The sequence below is a fragment of the Trachymyrmex cornetzi genome, unplaced genomic scaffold (assembly GCF_001594075.2).
Source record: "Trachymyrmex cornetzi isolate Tcor2-1 unplaced genomic scaffold, Tcor1.1 scaffold230, whole genome shotgun sequence".
In the NCBI taxonomy this organism is placed as follows: Eukaryota; Metazoa; Arthropoda; class Insecta; order Hymenoptera; family Formicidae; genus Trachymyrmex; species Trachymyrmex cornetzi.
In genome coordinates, this window is record NW_017296957.1 from 1,713,168 (window position 1) to 1,732,407 (window position 19,240).

The 19,240-nt window shown below is 38.5% G+C and overlaps 2 protein-coding genes across 6 annotated transcripts; both read right to left on the reverse strand.

Moving 5' to 3' along the window:
• Positions 1-677: 677 nt before the first annotated feature.
• Positions 678-8,036, reverse strand: Ypel (Yippee-like). 2 transcript variants are annotated; one of them, XM_018507299.1, is made up of 6 exons: positions 7,684-8,036; positions 3,553-3,695; positions 2,913-3,261; positions 2,298-2,341; positions 1,629-1,737; positions 678-1,538 (listed from the first exon to the last, which is right to left on the reverse strand). In XM_018507299.1, the coding sequence occupies exons 3-6, from the start codon at positions 3,012-3,014 to the stop codon at positions 1,449-1,451; spliced, it is 345 nt and encodes a 114-aa protein (XP_018362801.1). In that variant the 5' UTR covers positions 3,015-3,261; positions 3,553-3,695; positions 7,684-8,036; the 3' UTR covers positions 678-1,448. The 2 variants fall into 2 exon arrangements, with proteins under 2 accessions (XP_018362801.1, XP_018362800.1); XM_018507298.1 differs by lacking the exon at positions 3,553-3,695.
• Positions 8,037-10,850: 2,814 nt separating this feature from the next.
• Positions 10,851-14,061, reverse strand: LOC108760965 (gastrula zinc finger protein XlCGF57.1). Of its 4 annotated transcripts, none has more exons than XM_018507288.1 (4): positions 12,499-13,956; positions 11,829-11,988; positions 11,325-11,654; positions 10,851-11,117 (listed from the first exon to the last, which is right to left on the reverse strand). In XM_018507288.1, exons 1-4 carry the CDS (start codon positions 13,884-13,886, stop codon positions 11,016-11,018), a joined length of 1,980 nt encoding a protein of 659 aa, XP_018362790.1. In that variant the 5' UTR covers positions 13,887-13,956; the 3' UTR covers positions 10,851-11,015. The 4 variants fall into 4 exon arrangements, with proteins under 4 accessions (XP_018362790.1, XP_018362789.1, XP_018362788.1 ...); XM_018507287.1 differs by having other exon boundaries at positions 10,851-11,258; positions 11,310-11,654; XM_018507286.1 differs by having other exon boundaries at positions 10,851-11,279; positions 11,310-11,654.
• Between the last annotated feature and the right edge of the window lie 5,179 nt (positions 14,062-19,240).

Here is a 19,240-nt window from a genome sequence, read left to right on the forward strand (position 1 = left end):
CACTCGTCTATGAACTTTATTTAACCATCGTTTTAATAATCGTAACAAGAAGATAGCAACGGAAGAGCTTGTCAAGGAATATAGCACAAATGATACATTCGTATATAAACAGCCTCTATAATTGATATTTCGAGGAAAAATTTCTCACGCAAAGACTACATTGCACAAAAACGTATCAACGTAGTAGAAGAAGCGACAACTTTATTATAGATATTCGATTGCAAATTTGTGTAATCGAAAGTTTGGTGATAAAGTTCAATCCTCAGTGAAATTATCTTTTTATAGGATCGCGACTGTCATTACTAACAATCTGTAAATACAGTTGGATCTTATAAAATATATTTATGAACGATATTGAGATATTCAAGAAAACGAGCACAGTCACCCTTTTTTATATTTTAGATATATTGCACGCGCGCTCACACACACACATACACACGCACACACATAAGGAAGGCGCAGTTTCAAGACTTTACAACAAAAACTTCAATCACGCCACATTCTATTCAGCCAATGAAAACGTAAACGTATTACAATACGATCCTACTGTAATAACAGTGGCAACTGGCAGATAAACAGACAGTTTGGCAGGCATGATGAACATAAAACCAAACATGTACACGTGACATTTAACCAGACTTTTTCTTTTATATCCTCCTTCTCTCTCACCCCCCCCCCCCCTATTCCTCTCTTCTTGCCTCCATTATTCTTATTCATTCCTATTTTCTACATCCATGAAGTCCTATAATTATGTAATATAGGCTTTAGTATTCTATAATGTATGCTAAACTAGGACTACCACTACGCCGTCTAAATACGGCGTAGCATTCTTAATTAGTATTAGGAATATCGGCAGTGAAATTCCAATGACAGACGCGGCAGGCAGGCAATCAGTCCAGCAAAGTCTGTGGCACTTCCGCTGTTCCGGTGCGTAAAACAGATAAAACTGATTGTCGGGGTGCCCCGCACGTTTAATTTTTAACACATTCAGTGTCGACACACGACTGCACGCAATGTCTACAAAGATAATGAATCAAAATTAGGGAGGGGGGGCACCCCACTGCTCGTACCGAGCAATCTCGCTTTTCTATTTCCACCATGGCACCTTCATCGTCATGTTCCACCATTACTTGACATTGTCATCTTACTCTACTTTTTTCTTCCATTGAAAAATAATTTCTTTACAATACTTGGTGATGTGTCCACCGACGAATACAGATCGCCGCGATACCTTTGCTTGCTCGATTTGATCAGAAGCAAACCGATGTTGTATTTGAATTGTCCGAAACGAAGATTACTAAGATTATAAATCACAAATGAAATCACAGACTTTCGTTGGTGGTTCGAATAGAGAGGGGCCGTACATTGCAATTAGAACAACGTTGTAGGCGTCATCAGGAAAAGTTTGATGAGAGGCACAGGGAACTTCTTCTATTTCCCTCTGCTTTTCATTCCCATCCATTCTCCTTGATCATATGGGCAAGTTCGATTATAAATTTTCCTTCCTTATATTTCTGACTTGACTCAAACGCATGCTCCTAAAAAATATCAGTAGACAATTATTAACATCGTGAACATTATAAACTTTTTCTTTATTTACGACTAATTTAAGATAACGGATAACTAACATATTTCCATCCTAAGGTGGTTTTGCAGCACTCGCAATAGATATCAGCGACAGCGTGCAACCCAGTTAACAGAACTCGCTCCTCCGCGGGGCCGCAACCTACGTTCACCCTACGTAACGTAATTATCATTTTTCCATTTCTGTCGTATATATTCTGCATTATATATATACGTATCAATCGATGTCGACACACAAAACACACAAAGAATATCCCCAAATTAGAATCATTACTAAAACATTAGAAAGTAAAGAAGAATATTTATTTCAATTTCGTTTATGTTTATTACGGAACTGTAAAACAACGAGAAATTATTGATTTAATTTTCAAATTAAATAATTAAAAAAATTAAATTTGTAAGGTAGAATGGAACATAAAATCTTATTTTTCATTTATCTTTATAGTAGTGTTTTCCTCTACTGTGATAATTATTAAAATAAAACATACATATACAAAGATGTTAAATATAGAAAACAAAAAAGCATCGAATCAAATTTTAAGGAAAAATGAGTAAAATGATAAGTTCTGACTTAATAAAAAAATTATATTAATTAAAATCAAAAAAATAAAAATAGAGTTCTAGGACATCCTATATGCATATGTGTTATAAAGAGATAGCCAATGCCAAAGATCTCAAAGTAGTTCTATTTTCATCACATTAATTATACTTACACAGAATTAAAGAGATAGGCACGACCTTGACTGCCCTGGAAGGACTGAAAATGCAAAACAGACAAAATTTATATCATCAACGTACTATAAAAAGAGACTTTCGAGTTATGTTTCTATTATTAGTTATTCTGGAACTGTTTACGTTTCCGTTCGGAGCGTAAAATTTTGGCTGCAGTTTTGTATGTCTGTGCTATAATAGATTCTTTTGAAATTAGCCCATCACTATTTATCAAAATATAACCGATAGTAATAGTCACGTTAGAATATTTCAATTTTACAATCGTTTCGCATACCACTCGAATACCTATAATAGGTAAATTAAAACGGAAAAACTAATTAAAAGAAATCTTTTAAAATAGTCCCATAACAACTATTTGATTACTTACTGTAGATACATTAGATTATAACGTTATAAAGATAAAAAGTCATAAGATCTTGTCTTGTATCAAACTTCGAAATATGTTCGTTAATACAGATTAACTAAATCCATAGAAAAGTTTCTTCGATGTTCATATGATCCATCGTATTTGCGATGATTAGGAATCTTCGGTCAAAAAAGAACACAAAAAAAAAAAAAAGATTTAGTCATAGAAATTCGATCGAGGTATAGCTTACCTTAGAGATGAGTTCGTCGTGATTGGCGAGATGAGCACGGCAGTGAATGCACGAGTAAGTGCGGTGACAGGAAGGTAGATACGCTTGAAAAGTTTTCACCATGATGGCGTGTCCAAGCGAGCGAAAACACACTTCGCCCTTGCTGCTATTCTCCTCGTGTCAGGTGAAGAATATAGATCTCTTTCTTCGCCAAGAGATTTACGAGACTTGTTTTTATTTTTTACCTAGACGACACGAGAGTGAATTTCTCCGAAACGCGGGGTGGTGGTGCGATAGTAGCCCCGTTCACCGCCGCTTCGTGCTCCGATCAGCTGTTGAGCTGGTTCAGACAGCGCCGGTTCGGGGACACCTGTAAAGCAAGAAGATTACGCTAAAGGTTAAAAAAAATGCTACGCAACGTCGATTTTCATTTCGTATCGATTCTCGCTGCAACGGGATCACGCGCGAGATAATTATTTTATTTTTCTTTCGCGCGTACACGGGCCAGTTAACCGCGCGTAAACGAGAAAGAAAATCACTTTTATACGTATCATAAAGAAATTTGTAACGTATATTTAATTATATTTAATTATATGTCAAATGCGAGTATCATGAATATAAGTCTAATGTTATTCATATCGTAAGGTGAGTAGGTATTTACAGTAACGATTTGACATTGGTTCGGGAAGCACTGTTATAGCACGCTGCAATACACGTTTCGTGCCGACAGCATATCGATCGCACCTCGTGAATTGCGCGATGAATTTGTTAGTGCTCGTCTCTAAATTGCATTAACGATGATACCTAAATTGAAATAATTAAAACACCAAAAATTAATATAGCGCGGATTAATGTGTATCACGGTCGTTTTATACATACAAAACATTTTGTGTTTGCAAAATTTATTTTAAATCAATAAGTATTATCGACAAGTATGTATAATTCAATTTTCGTTTTATCTGTTTCTTTTGCAAAAAATGATTAGCGACAAGGAGCACGATGACAGTTGTGGAAATGACGTGTGAGAGAAAAGCAACGTATGCTTTCAAAACAAAGGCAATTGCATCGATGTACTGCTGCGTATCGACTGATGTGTACCGCCATGTGCTGGCGCGCGTTCAAACAAAGAGACAAGGACGTTATTATGAATCGTTAAAGATAGAGGCTTTTTCTGTATGACGGACGGATAGACTCGTACTCCGCTTATCCTTTTTTGAAGAACGGATGCCAGACACTTAGTGAATGCTAATCACAATCATCTTCTCACGAGATGCCTACTAACTGAATCAAAATTTATTTCGCGATGATTCCTTACGCGATGAGACTTATTTGTTCCTTTTCTTCATGTTCGAAACTGGCTCGTTCAAATTACAAGTGAATGAGGTAGTTAGTCTTTGTAAGCGGTAATCCAACTCCATTGAACGGAAGTGTCGGAGTCAAGTATCGGAATTTGCTCGGATTTTCACACGAGTACATATTAAATTCGATCCTATCCTTACCGGCGACTGACTCAACGAAGAGAGAAGAGAACGAAAACGTTTGGGAACGGGTTTCCTAACGGATGTTCGAGAACAAAGGGAGACGGGACTTTCGAGTCAATATACTAGTCAAGGTCATTGTTACTTATTGTAGTCGCAACGGCGTCTTTTTTATTCTTATCGCGCAAATATGCGCGACGACGATTGTCTCGACAGCTTGCAACGAGACTAAGCCTCGTTCGATTTCGATTAAAAATTAAAAACTCGTTAAAGAAATTTTCATTTTGCTCCATATTCGCAATTCACTTTTTCACAGTCAACTCCTTGTCGGATGTACTGAATCGTATCAAATTTTATTGGACGATCCATGTAATAGTATGAACAACAAAAACAATTGTTCTTATTAAACATGAAAATCGGCGGTAGGGATCGATGCTTTTGAGAAAAGACGATTCCTATGGCCTCAGACGGATCGAAGAGAAGTGAGCGAGGGGTTGACGACCGAGGACCGAAGTAGGGGGCAAAGCCCCCTAAGTTATTTATAAACCGCCTTCTATACAAGAGAATTTACCCGAGTCGTAACCCCTTCACCCCGCATTAGCTACATTACAAACGAGGATCGAATGGACGACGAGAGCCATTGCCCTCGCGATCGTAACGCACTGATTACGGCGCAAGGATAAGAAGATGGTCGAGAGTCTACACGGGAAATTCTAAAGAGCTTCGACCAAATTATCGTTTTCGATCTAAATCAGATCGGATTCGATCGAAAGATATATATCTAAAGAATGATGCAAGTGTTGAAATGAACCGGCAATTTAATTTCGTAAGGATTCCTAGAATATATACGATAATGCTCGAACAAATGATGAACAAAGAACTGTAACGAGCTCGTAATCAAGTAATTTGGAGAAATACAGAATTACTATGACAACAAGGAAAATTGTTGACGAACACGAGAAAAAGAGGGAATAAAGTGGGAAGAAAAAGGCGTGGCGTTCCCCGCGACGTGAAAGAAGGTAGATTGCAGTAAATTCAATCTGGGTCGATGCAAATGCGCAGATGCCGTAAATATTCTTCGAGATTAGTTCGAAGAGAGAAGAATTGATCGAATTTTTAACAGAAACGAATAAAGGAATACGTGTGCAACAGGGAGATGAAGAACAGAGGATGGTAGCGGAGCAGGCGCGCGCGCGGCACGAAGTGACGGCGATTCCGTCGCGCGCAGTCAGCTGATAGTCTGCAGTCAGCTGTAAATGTACACAAAACCGTTGTCCAACAGGTTCAAGCGCCACAACGCCACGTTCGATCGAGTCGCGTGTATAAATGTCGCATCCGAGACGCCCGCACACGCAAGGACATCTCGCGCTGCAATTCTCTCGCGGACTCTCCTCCCTCCTGCCGTTCCTCGCGAGCGATCGAACGATTGTACGCGAGATCGATCGTACTGATACAATGAAAAGGCTTTTTAGTTACGTTCCAGAGAAATAATTGATCGTTGTGATTGGCGATTGTCAATGTGGTACGTCTGTGAGATGGAACCTCACTCGCGTGCGTCTACTCTAGAAAAAAATACAAGACTTTCACGACGTAACTTAAATAAAGAGAATCGAACATAATGATTAAGTATATGTTGTACATTTAATTGATTCAGATTTAATTTCATCGTTTATCGCGCATCTTTGTTTTCCTATTTCCGCAGCCATTATGAGTAATAGATTGTTTTTTCAAAACATAATGATTAAGTAGATGTTGTACATTTAATTGAGTCAGATTTAATTTCGTTTATCGCGCATCTTTGTTTTCCTATTTCCGCAGCCATTATGAGTAATAGATTGTTTTTTCATTACATTGTAGAAATGAATCTATATACGAATTTAAGAGTTAAGTATAAGTTTGGAGACGAAATAATTGTAAAAAATTCTAATGAAAATAGTTGTGACATATATAGTGTGACAAAATTCAAGTATCCGCGCGAATAAAACATGTCAACAATAAGACACATACACAGAAAGAGAGAGAGAGAGCGCGTGTGTATGGCCAAGATAATCGTCCCGATGTTTGTACGATATTTTTTACGACGCGACGCGTTGAATCAGCTGTGAATGTATACAAACAAACCGATGCGCATTATCTGGTGACAGTACGTATTCACGTCGCTTATCGTATATATGCGCTTGTAAGTGTGCGAACACGCGATCTGTTACGCGCGGAAGAGAAATAAACAGCAAAAGGAGTAAACAGGAGTTAAACGCGACGAATACAATCGATGTCTAGACAAGTCCATTTTGCGTACGTTGATTAAACATTTGTATCTCGATCGAAGAGGGCCCGAGTAAAGGTTGAAACATCGTCGAGGAATTCCAAGTGTTATATACCACGTCGCGTAAACATCTGTGCCTACTCGGCTCTGTTCGTCCTGAAATATCATAAGACGTTTCTTAAGAACGAAGCAATTTCTCTCTCGCTTGCGTATATGTATAAAGTAGGTTCGCATCGCGCGATACATGTCAGAGTGAGACTGCACGTTGAGAAAATCGGAGCGAGCCATTGATAACGGCGGAAGAAGAATCGTGGATCGTTAATCCGACGTGATGCTCTGGCGAGAGACGAGGTGAGGCCAGAAGGAAAGCGAGATGAAACGAGGCGTAGGCGAGATGAAGTGCAGAGGCGAGGCGAAATGAGGCAAGGGGGTGAGGCGGAGCGAGACACGACGAACGAGGCAGCTGACAGGCCCCATCAGCTGAGAACGTACACAAACCCGATGCTTTAACCGCGGGGTATCCCCGGAACCCATCGTCGTGGGTTCAAGACGTGACGATTCTCGCTCTCTCTCTTTCTCTCTCTCTCTCTCTCTCTCTCTCTCTCTCTCTCTCTAAAACTTGCCGAGATCTCTGATGGAAATTCGAAAAACAATAATACGTAGTTGGAGACGAGTGGAGAGAGACGGACAAGTATGGAGTACGTAACTATGGTGCCAACTAGGCTGCATAATGCTCGACAAGCTCGACGATGACGACGACGACGACGACGACGACGACGACTTGGTGAGAACGAACGCGTAGCGAAGAAAATTCGTTTACTGATCGCGATATAAAGCGCGCTTCGACGTCGCTCCCGCGATAGCCCTGTGTCGTCGTAGCGTCGTATTGTATTGCGTCGCGTCGCGTCGCGGAGCAGAGCGTCGCGTCACGTCGCGTCGCGTCGCGTCGTGTCGAGGGTGTCACGAAATCGCGGTGGGTTTCTCCGAGTAAACAAAAAGGCGTGTACCGGAGTAAAGCAGGAAACGTCGAGGGGGTGAGCTTTTCACGTACCTCCATATGCATCCGTGACCGCTGCGGCGGAGCGCGACGACGCGGGTTCTCGATCTTCTTCCCTCTGCCTCGCGAGTCGTAACAGTCGTAACACGGATCGCGGATCACGGCTGTTTCGTCTGCGTGCTGTGCCACGAGCGATCACGGCGAGGACGACGGTCCGTTTTGATCATCACTAACGCGAAACGCGCACGTCCTGCGAACGCCGTTTATCGTTTACGCCAGTTTACGCCGTACCGCTGATCGACTCGGCGTCGTTCGATTTATTTCGGTTCGTCCGCTGTCCGCAGGCGAAATCGCGCATACGATGACCCGCGCGCATGCGCCCAAACCCGCTTACCGATTACGGACATCACCGCTAGGCCGCGCGACGGGTCTCATTCGAAATGTCGCTTGATTGCGCTTCGTGTCGCAAATCGGCGAATACAATACGGCCTGTTCTAGAGTGTCCCAGCGTTGTACGCTGCTTCTTTTTTTTTTCTCCGTTTATTAAAAACTCCGATCAATTTCTTTTTCTATACTTGATCACGATTTTGTCACTTGTATGCATATGCACATATTTAAATCAATATTTATATCACGAAAATGTTATGAGAAAATATCTATATACAGACTATTACTTATCCTTTTTTTTTCAAAGAAATGTCTGAATCTTAATTATTCAGGTTTAGAAAATTATGTGAGACTTGTTTTATTTATTACGTCTTATTTCCGATCGTTATTTTAGAACGTAAGGCATTTTTTATTTCGAACGTATCCCAGCATCAAAGCGAATTTTATTTTATTACTGTGAGAAATTGAAAATTTGATCTTATACCAATAATTTACATTGATAAATTTACTTCATATTGCGATTTGCTTAAAACTATTTTTTTAATTCTTATGTTACTTGTAGTACAAACGCAGGTGAAAAGAATTTTTTAACGCGAGACTGTCATTAGGTAACGTTATAGCATAGACAAATGACGCATAGGCTATAGGCACGATTATAATTTTACGCATAATTTCACGATGATGGTGAGACGATGATTCATGAACTTGATGTTCGCGAAATATCGATATGTAAATATCGAATTATTTAACATATTAAGCGCTCTTACGAAATTGCATACATAATTGATTCTCCATCATGCAATATGTAACGAGATGTCCCTCTTTTAAATGTACTCTTTTAAAAAGATTTACAAAGCAAATACTGCGTATACAATTGTTTCTTTATTCTAATCATAATGCTTTTTTACCCAGACGAAAAGCGCGCATTTACTGATATTTTTTACGAGAAATAATGTCGATTTTTCATAGAAAATTTAAATAACAAGATATTCTAATTTATTTTGACTTAAAAAAATTGAAGACGCAAATAAAAAAATATGCGAAACTTTATGTATTGTTTGTTTAGTTTAAAATGGATTTTATTAGAATTAAAATTCGAGGATACTATAGGAATGCTTAGCGATTTGTAAAATTGCAGTAAATAATAAATTCGTAATAAATAATAGTGTTCCTTGACATTCTAACATTAATTAACCAAATTTCACGCATTATATCTATTTTGCTAACTTTAGTATGTTTTTTATATAAAACGACAAAAAATATATATCGGTTTGTGTATTTAAAAAAATATTAGATTAATAAAAAAATTGTATAATTTGAATCTTTTTTTCATCAGTTTTTATATATTAACAAAAATAAAATACATATATGTACGAGCTTTATTTTGATCAATTTGATATGACTTTAAAATTATGTGTATATGTATAATTAATCAAGCGTATATATGATTCATGTATTATGATTCATGCGATGTACTTACTTTACATACCGATGTAATGTGTCCACAGTATATTCTCTCTCTTTTTCTCGAGCGTTATATTATTTGATAAATTTTAAATAAAAAAGGAAGACGATTTAAAAAAAAGTTTTGAACTTTCAACATGTGAGCTGAAAGTAAAAAAAATAAGAAATATTAACATCTACAATTTTGTTTCTGACAAAAAGAGACAGAAAAGCTGACATAAAGCACACATAAATTTGCACTTTAAATTTTGTGTATACGGATATATTACGGATATCAGTACGGCAGCGCTTTAAGTTATTTAAAAAAAAAAAAGAAAGAGATACGTATTAAAACTATGTAGGAAACCTTTATTTGTATTTCTTCCGATTTTCTAGCTATATTATTAGTTAATATACTCTTGCTGATAAAAATTAAATTTGCATTTTACTAGAAGAGCCCGCTAAGCAATCTCGCACGTAACTATACGCGACGCGCACTTTATTATCATGGAGAAAATATTTTGATCGAAAAAGACAATTAAGCACGTGGAAAGGCTTCTTGGGATCCTAATGCAAAGTGCACGTATAAAAAGATTAGTACATATATAGAATACATGTATTAATCTTGTAATTTTACTAATGTAAAACTAATATATGCATTTTAATTTTTTATATATAAAGTTAAGATCATATATGGCGTTCATACACATCGCGTTAACTCCTCACGAAAAACATTTACATCTATTTATTGATATTTGGATCTTATAAAACCGGGATTCTTACGTATTTCTAAAATTTAACGAACAATTTGCTCGTATTATTTAACGTAAAAATATAAATTGCGCGGGGCTAAAATGCTGTCTTGTATAGATCTAAGCTTTAAAAATGCTTCATAAATGCGCAATGTCTGCCACCCTCTCTCCCTTTGCCAAAACTGTTTACAGAATTGTCCCCTTTTTCTGTTACTCTCTTACTGTTCATACATTGATTATTTCCTTTCAATTACCATCGCACAAATACATTAATTGAGAAGGATAACAACAAAGCAGCGATACACGGCGAACTTATTTTTTTTACCTTGATTTATTCAATATGTGTTTTCTTATAAAGTGACGTCCTACTAAATAAAAGTAAATGAAAAAATCACCAAACATAATAGTTAATATGTCCATTAAAATTCTTCTTCTCGTTAAGGCAACTAATTTGTTTTAGTCTCATTTTACATATCTAGAGTATATATTTATATATTTATATATTTATATATTTTTATATTTGTATATTTATAAAGTATATGTAAAACACTAATATATGGGTATTTTTATTTTCTTGTTACAAGCCTTATATTAATTAGAATATAGTGTATATATATGTATATCCTTTGTATAGTCCTATTCTTGTAATAAAATTGATTATTATTTTTGAATCTAGAGATAATAAATATATATCTAACGTGTATTGTTAGTACAAGAGAAGTGTGTGCAGAGGGTGGCAGCAGGGTGCGCATTTGGGAGTGCTATTGTTTCAAGGACTCTCCAGTCCCTCATCTTTATACCGTCTCACATGGTGACATTCAACTGTATTGCTTTAGCGTCCACGGAACATGCTTGCTGCTGCTGCGTTTGTTGCTGCTGCTGCTGCTGCTGTTGTTGCTGCTGCTGCTGCTGCTGCTGCACTTGTTGTTGCACCTGCTGCACCTGCTGCTGTATTGCCTGTAGTTGAATCGTTTTTGTATCAACAGTACACGTTTGCTGTTGTTGCTGTGGCTGCTGCTGCTGCTGTACTTGTTGCACTTGCTGCTGCTGTTGTTGCTGTTGCTGCTGCTGAACTTGCTGTTGCGCTTGCTGTTGCACTTGCTGTTGTTGCTGTTGCGCTTGTTGAGCCGCAGCTTGGGCAGCTTGTCTTTGTTGTTGCCTAAGTATACTTGGTGGCGGATCCATATGCTGACGTTGATGTAATAACAAATGATTCTTTTGGAAGAAAGCTTTGCCGCATTTATCGCATATGTGTGATCTTATATGGCAACTGCCGTCTGTATGACGTCGTTGATGCTGTGACAAGCCGTGTTTTTGTGCGAAACCACGGCCGCAATCAGGACAAATGTGTGGCTTAGGTTTTGGTCCTGAACCCACTGGCGGCGATGTTTGTGTCGCACCATGCATATGACTTACACCTGGCGTTCCTATCGGCCCGTTCATCTAAAAATACACTATTTATAATATTTGCATATTTCACATTTTGAACACAGATTGTTACAATTATTAATTGAGATACTGAGGTATCTTTAATGTTAAAAACAAAAAAATAAATTTGTCAAATTACATTTTTTGAAGATATTTTTAAGAATTATATTGGTACATAGTGATGATTACTTGATGTGCTCCTGGAGTGTTTGGGGTAAGAAAATGTGCTGGAGTTTGCTGAAAGGCAGCTGCTAACCCACAAAGGTCCGTTACAAGTGTTCGGTCGCCAGTATGTAACCTTTGGTGCAAATTTAGAGCTTCTCGATTCGGGAACTCCAGCCCACATTCTCTGAAATAATAATCATTTATTAAGAATCATTTGTTTTTCTCTAGAAACTGAGCGTACTTATAATATCACAGAGTGAATATATATTTGAATTATATAATTTTTTTTTCACCTATTCTAATATATATTAATAAGTACTAGATATTTATCTTTTATGATTTGTCAAACATATATAAAAATCTTGAAAGATGTTTATATAGTTATAAGCAATATTAATATATATTACATCATGTTTACATGTACTAAACTTTTTCTGATAGCTTAAATTCTTAACATGAAATCATAAATAAAGAAAAATTTGATTCAATTTGTCTTAATATCATATTTTACATCACAATTATGTTCAATAATTCAATAATTTAATCGTTGAAAATAAACTTTAGAAAAGTTTATAACAATTTCACATAGCACACCTTTAATAGCAGCTAGAGTTGTATCACGATGTAAGATGAGAAGAATTATCTTAAGATAAAATTAAAAAATTATACTGCAATGTTATATACGAAGTCTCACCTGCATGTGAGAGATTTTTCATCCGTATTTGCATTATTATTGTGAATCTTAGAATGAGCGACCAGGTCTGCTTTCCGAGGGAATGCTTCTCCACAAACGGTACAAGCGAAAGGTGTCTCGCCTGTATGTAAACGCATATGAGCTAAAAGTGTTCTCTTCTGCAGAAATTCCTTCCCGCAGACAGTACACGAATGTGGAACTCTGCCATGTAGCCGACCATGATTAACTAGCTCAAACTTCCTTTGAAAAGTTGCACCGCAATCGTGGCAAACAAATGGATGTAGGCTGCCATGGAAGCGTGAATGCATCGTAAGATGATCCTTTTGCGAAAACGACTCCCCGCACTCTTCGCAAACGTAAGGTCTTTCCCCCGAGTGGAATTTACTGTGCGTCACTAGGTGACGTTTTAGAGGAAATGCTCTTCCGCATTCTTGACAGACAAACGGCCGCTCCCGCGTATGCACACGGGTATGTGTTACAAGATGATGTTTCAGAGTGAAAGATTTTTTACATTCGCGACATTGATAAGGTCTCTCGGCGCTATGCAATAGCAGATGCGTATGAAGACAATGTTTGTGCGCAAAACTCTTGCCACAATGAATGCAAATGTGCGGCCGTTCTCCAGTGTGTACTCTAGCGTGTGTCGTAAGATGATGCTTGAGAAGAAAGGATTTGCCACATTCTGAACAAGAATACGGTCGTTCTTTCGGTACACGGACCTGACTCCCCATATCCTGTTGCTGTTTGACTTTTGTCTCAATTTGCGTAGTATTCACATGAGTCAAAACGTGCCCAAAATGGGCAGTATTGTCTGTTTGACTGGTCGCAACGTTATTCGTTGCATTGGCTTGATTAGACGCAGCGGCTGCTCTTTTCATTAATATCTCATTGCACTCTTCCGCCGTAAGCTGCAACGGTCCAAGCGGTGTCATAAAGTGCTTACTCATGGCATGCTTGTCAGCTGTAGTAAAAACTAAAGTGTTTGAGAACAAGGAAGGTGCAGGCGTGGGATGCGCTGCATCGCAATTACATCCTCCTTTGTCACAGGTTAATGAAAATACATCGTGATGCTTTTTAGTGCGGACGTGAGTGCCATGGGTTGTTTGATTATGCGCTCCACCCGTATGGCCATGATGCGTAGTAGGGGTTTGCTGACAACTCTCGTTCATCGCAAACATTGGCCGACGATGAGTGGTAGTGGCAACCTTGGCCGGCTTAATGTCGACTTGTATCTTTTGACTGGAACCTTGATCCTGATTGTTGTTGACAGCGTAACTGATATTGGTGGCGAGTTCGCTCTGGGCATTCTCTCGGGTCTCTGTCCCTGGCCCACCAAAGGACCAAGCGTACCCGAATCCTGCGCCTGCATTTCCAGGAGTGGTACACATGGTCGTGAAGGTAGCGATAGGTGGGTGAGTTTGGCTGGACGCGGCACTCGTGCGTTGCTCCGTGTCTGTCAATGCATTTTCCGCGCCAGCCCTTTCCACTATAACAAATTGATCGGTGGGAAATATTTTGAGAGGTTCCAAGTAAACGTACCCGTCACGCTCCAGTATCTCGGCCTTGGAGGTAAAACACGGGAATCATATCTATGCCAAGAACGGCCGTAGAAGAGGACGATTGAACTGGACGCTTGAACTGGACTCGGTAGCTCCGGCCACAGCTCCGGTTCCGGCTCCGGCTACGGTTCCGGCTCGGCGGGCTACATACACAACGAGGCTGTAAAGTGATTAATCTCGCTACAGTTTGAGGATGCAATGTATTTCCGAGGCGCTTACTCCGTTCTCGGGGGACACTAATCGAGACCGGGCCTGTGCGAGAGACAAGTCGAGGAGCCGTAGTCAGCCGTACCTGCCGTACGTCGGCAATATCGGAACAAGACGATCGTAAACTCTTTTCAAAACGTGCTTCCGCCGATCTACCAGTTGTATTTTCGTAGCGTTGTCGCGCCACTGTACATCAATAGAAGGAAGCACGCCGCACGTCTCTTCTATGTGTTGGAGACCATAAGTCGAGTTCCTCGTTTTCGGGCCCGCGGCCACGGCGTCCACGGGTCTTGAAAGACAACCTCCACCTTCCTCCCGCGGCGCTCCCACACTCTCACTCGTGCTTCACGCACTTTTTCCACTTTTCGCGCTCACGGGACTACGTTTTCACTTGGACGCACGCACACCCGACGGTCATTAATTTTACATAATTGCATATTTTATTGTCCATACAAACTAGCCTCACATATCGGCCATTTTATTTGTAAACTACCAAAAAACAATGTTGCCAATGTACGCGCGATTTTGGAGGGAGCGGAGTCGCCGATAGCGTCGCCGAGCGCTTCCGTGATGGCAGCACTTTTCCTCGTTTGCCAATTATGCCGACGGCGCGACCATTTTTCCGCCATATTCGAACACACTCGACTTCTTATAAGCTTTCCGCTCACATTTTATTTTATCGCTATCTCTTGCTATTTTTCTTATTTTTTTTCTCCGGATTATTTTTCTATAAATACACATCGGTAGACTACCAATTATATTCCTCCTTATTTCCGGAATTATCACTTTTCTATATAATGCAAGCAACCCATATATGCACCTACACGATAGTATACGCATGTCCAAAATCGGACATGCGAAACATCTTATAAGGATATCATTAAAATATCTTAATGACGTCTAAAATGTCTTATGGCCTAATTTTCGATATGCGTACTGTCTAGACATAATTCTCTCTCTCTCTGTCTCGATCCTTTCTTTTATTTTTTAAACAGGTACGCTATGTGTACTATAAATAATATACATATATTTGCATCATGCAGTTACATTTTTTAAAACAACTATAATATATATTGTAAATTATATATTTTGTGTATATAAAAATATTACGCGGGTAATATGATTGAAATGAAAAGCGAATATGTAAAAAATGTTTAAGCTGGATTATCTTTGATTTGAAAAATTTCGATAAAAAACAGACAGCGCGGTATTTGATTGAGAGATTTTGTGGGGAAATGTTTATCGTACAAAAATTTATTTTTTACAACAAATTTCTCCTAGATTAATAATTTTTATTGAATTTTAATACTTTAAAACAGAATAAAAAAATTTTTAACATTTAAAATAGGTATGACTTGTCGAATTTAAATAAATAATAAATTTTCTTATTTTTTCTCTTTATCTTATTTAACAGGAAACGTATTTTTTAATTTATACTTTGATCATAAGAGACGCAAAATGTCAAGTATACGTTTACAATTAAATAATCGGCGTTTAATCAATTCGAAGGAATAATGAGAAAGTTGCGGTAGCGCGTTAACACAGTTCAGTGTAGTGTTATACGTCATGCCAATGAATAATTTCGGCGGTAGAATGCGAGTTGGTTGACGATCAATAGGTGATCAATATCGAAGATAGACGTCAGCGTTAGCGATTACGCCGATCGTTTTCGTCATTTACAGCCAGTATGCGACGAATTATGAGACGTAGCGGTCTCTAGGTGATACGAGGACAGAAACAGTTTCATCGGACGGCTGGTCATCGCCGGCGCTAGTAGCGCGAACTCAGCAACTGATAAGCAAGCCCGCTCGTTAATGGTCCGGCATCGTAGCTTGGCAAAAAGCCAATATATGCCGTTAGAATGAGAATCTTATATAGTTTACGTTCATTCTCCCATGTTCTAACTTCTACCTTTGTACCTTAAGGACATAGACATATATCTCGCAATTGATAAATATATGTATCTTTTAAAGGTCATCGGACAATGTACCGTAATAATGATTATAATGTATTGTAGCTTCAAAAATTAAAGTCTTTTTAATATATATATGATATGCAACAATTAGATAACTATTTATCTCTATCAGAAATATTTTCTGCGCTGTATCACTTTATTGTTGCGATTCGTGAATTTTGAATTGTTAATTTATTCAATAGCGACAATACGGCTTCGGTAAATAATTATTCCAATTGTTTCTACAACGTGTCTGCAACGGTAACACGGAGATAGAGAGACTTTAGCAGCTTTCACAATGCATTTGTGTGTGAATAGTAAGTATTTCCAACAGAGCGAAAAATGCATAGCCGCTTAAAGCGTGTATATAGCAGCAAAGTGCGACGGCAGATGCGTTATTTATGTAGCGGTTCGCTAAGTACGTTTCGTTGTGTGATACCTTCGATTCTGACGATCGGGGGGGTTACGGATCGCCGACGAGGGGTGGTGTATCCTCTGTATTCTCTCTTTTTACAAGGAAGAGCCGGCGCAGAGAAGCGGGGGGTGGAGGACCCGAATCCTGAGGCAGTGGACCGTGAATGCGATACCAGCTTCACGTAGTGCGTCGGTGTAGGAAGGGGGAGAGGTGCCGTCAAACAACCGTTCGTCGATCGTCCCTTCTCGGTACACTCATCCTCATCCCTAGCTTCGTCCTCCTCGCGTCAGCAGCAGGGGGTGATTTGTACGTATCAATTATGTCTTCCCGCTACCAAGGGACATCGATGACGTCGCTATCTCTCTTACATCGCGATCCAATGATCCACTGATTTTCGTTTTAACGTTTATCCAAGTCGTTTATCGACGATAACGAATACTCTTTACATTTGCTTATTCAAATTTCATTAAATAAAGATAGAGGAAAATTTTACAATATTCCAGATAAAAAAATTTATTGAAATTAAATAAGGAAATCAAATTTCTCCGGAGAACAAATACAATTAGTTAAATGCCACGTTTGTGTCTAAAGTAAAGAACTTTAATAGCTTTAGTGTAAACTTAAGTAATATGAATATATTTTTGGTTTTACATGAGAAAGGTCATATTTCTAGAAATATATAATATCAATTCTTTTTTGTAACACATTAATCTTATATTTATCTGTTCGATGAAATATGATGATAGTTTCTCGAGTAATGGAAGAAACTGGCCGGCATCCTTTTTCTAGCTTAATTAAAAGATGACTACCTAATGAGGGTCATCGATGTTTTCGGGTTCCAATCAGGTCTATACACAGGGTGTCCTAACATTATCGTTATAGTCTCTTTAGCTCTATGAATTTTTTATATAAAGAATTTATATTTTAATTACAACATTAATTCTTTCATTAACGTTTCAATAGTTTAGAAATGTTATATTTAATAAAATATGTGTATTCTATTTTGCATTTGTAATATTTGTTTATAAGTATTTTAATTTAATCGTCAAATTTCGTATTGTAAAAGATACCTGCGTCTCAGCTGTCATTTATATAATATGTTCCAATATGCACATCTTAGTGCGAAAGAAGCTGCAAAAAGAGAAACAGAGAAGAATTAATCACATATTTCATTAAGTATATTTTTTGTTGTATCAATAGACATTAAAGGTCTGCACGAAAGTCGCTTTATAGGCACGATTGAAATCGCATTAGGATTATATTCCCCAAGAGTACTCTAGCGGCATATTATACATACCGGCACACCGGTACTGTTCGTTTGAAAATCTACTCGTCTACAGGGACTTGCCATTGGAGATGCTTTTTCTATTCTCTCGAGAGAATGCGACATTGGTTCCTTTGATCTGGTGAACGAGCCAACTTTCAAGCTTTCGGAAGTAGCATGAGACATACAGATGGTTATGATAATAATAATAATTTGATCTTCAGTCTCCAGTGGTCCTGGCTTCTTCGCGTGCGCTCGTGTCTGCGTACCAACACACACACACACACACACACAATCTACACTAACTCACGCGTATTGCAACGTACACGGACTACGTGAAGCTGACGACTCTCAGGGTCGATTGTGGACAATACGAGCGAATGGAGTAGCTTCGAAATCGATCGAGAATTAATCCGGCGCTATCGCGTCTTGCAACTGTTGTCCCATTGTCTCATCGCAAACTAAAATGAAAGGACGGAAGGGAGAGAGATGCGGATAAATTGCTGGAGCAAGATGGTTGAATTTTCTCCTTTCTTTTCTTCGAGATTTATTTGAGAATTTCGCCGTTTCTTCGAAATTTTTACGCCTACTCTCTCTCTTGTACTCTGCAATCTCGATAGATTGATTCTGTAAAATTTCGAGCTCTCCTTATAGCGTTTCGTTTAGCATTCGCCAAATTTTTCTTATTTATTATACTCGTCAGCAAAACAAAGCTTAAAATCAAAGTAAAAATTTTATGTTTCTGTCTCTAAACAAGTAATAATCAAAGAAAAGATTGTCCCCCACTTTATAGCAATTATATCGCGGCTTTTGTAGAATTAACCGCGTCTATCGCTTACAGCACATCATTTGACGCAAACCAGGAACCACGTCCCTTCCTCTTCTTTAACGCCTCGACCACTTGTGGTTTCAACTACCTTCGACGATCCCTCCTAGCAGCGAGTGCCGAGTGTGGCGAGAATTATGTAATTATTGTACGGTAATTGTCGCGAAAAATGGCGGCTGCCTGACTTAAGTGTCGCGACGAAAGCAGCCCGAAAAGGGGGTCAACTCTATGACTTGCTGACGGGATATCTTTACGAGAGTGTAGGTCGCTTCAAGCTTTCGTTTATGTGTGCATTATTAAACTAATTTATTAATAGTTACTATTGAAATGTTTAAATAAAAATTTCAATTTGTAAAAAAATAGATTAGTTAACAAACTTAATCATTGCAATTTGGTCGAAACAACTTTTACATATTGAGTCACACATATATATGTGTGCATATATACAGGCAGGGAATGGAAGTAACTCGTTACTTGTAACGAAGTTACAGTTACAAGTTACTTTTTTGGTAACTTT

Bases quoted from the DNA above. Each gene is read 5' to 3' on its own strand.
- Ypel (XM_018507298.1), bottom strand. From the start codon at position 3,014: ATGGTGAAAACTTTTCAAGCGTATCTACCTTCCTGTCACCGCACTTAC. The intron at 2,342-2,912 runs GTAAGCTATACC...TTGCATTTTCAG, and splicing joins ACGACGAACTCATCTCTAAG to TCCTTCCAGGGCAGTCAAGG. The intron at 1,738-2,297 runs GTAAGTATAATT...TACGTTACGTAG, and splicing joins GCCTATCTCTTTAATTCTGT to GGTGAACGTAGGTTGCGGCC.
- LOC108760965 (XM_018507289.1), bottom strand. From the start codon at position 13,886: ATGTGTACCACTCCTGGAAATGCAGGCGCAGGATTCGGGTACGCTTGG. The intron at 11,989-12,498 runs GTGAGACTTCGT...TTATTATTTCAG, and splicing joins GAAAAATCTCTCACATGCAG to AGAATGTGGGCTGGAGTTCC. The intron at 11,655-11,828 runs GTAATCATCACT...GTGTATTTTTAG, and splicing joins ACACTCCAGGAGCACATCAA to ATGAACGGGCCGATAGGAAC.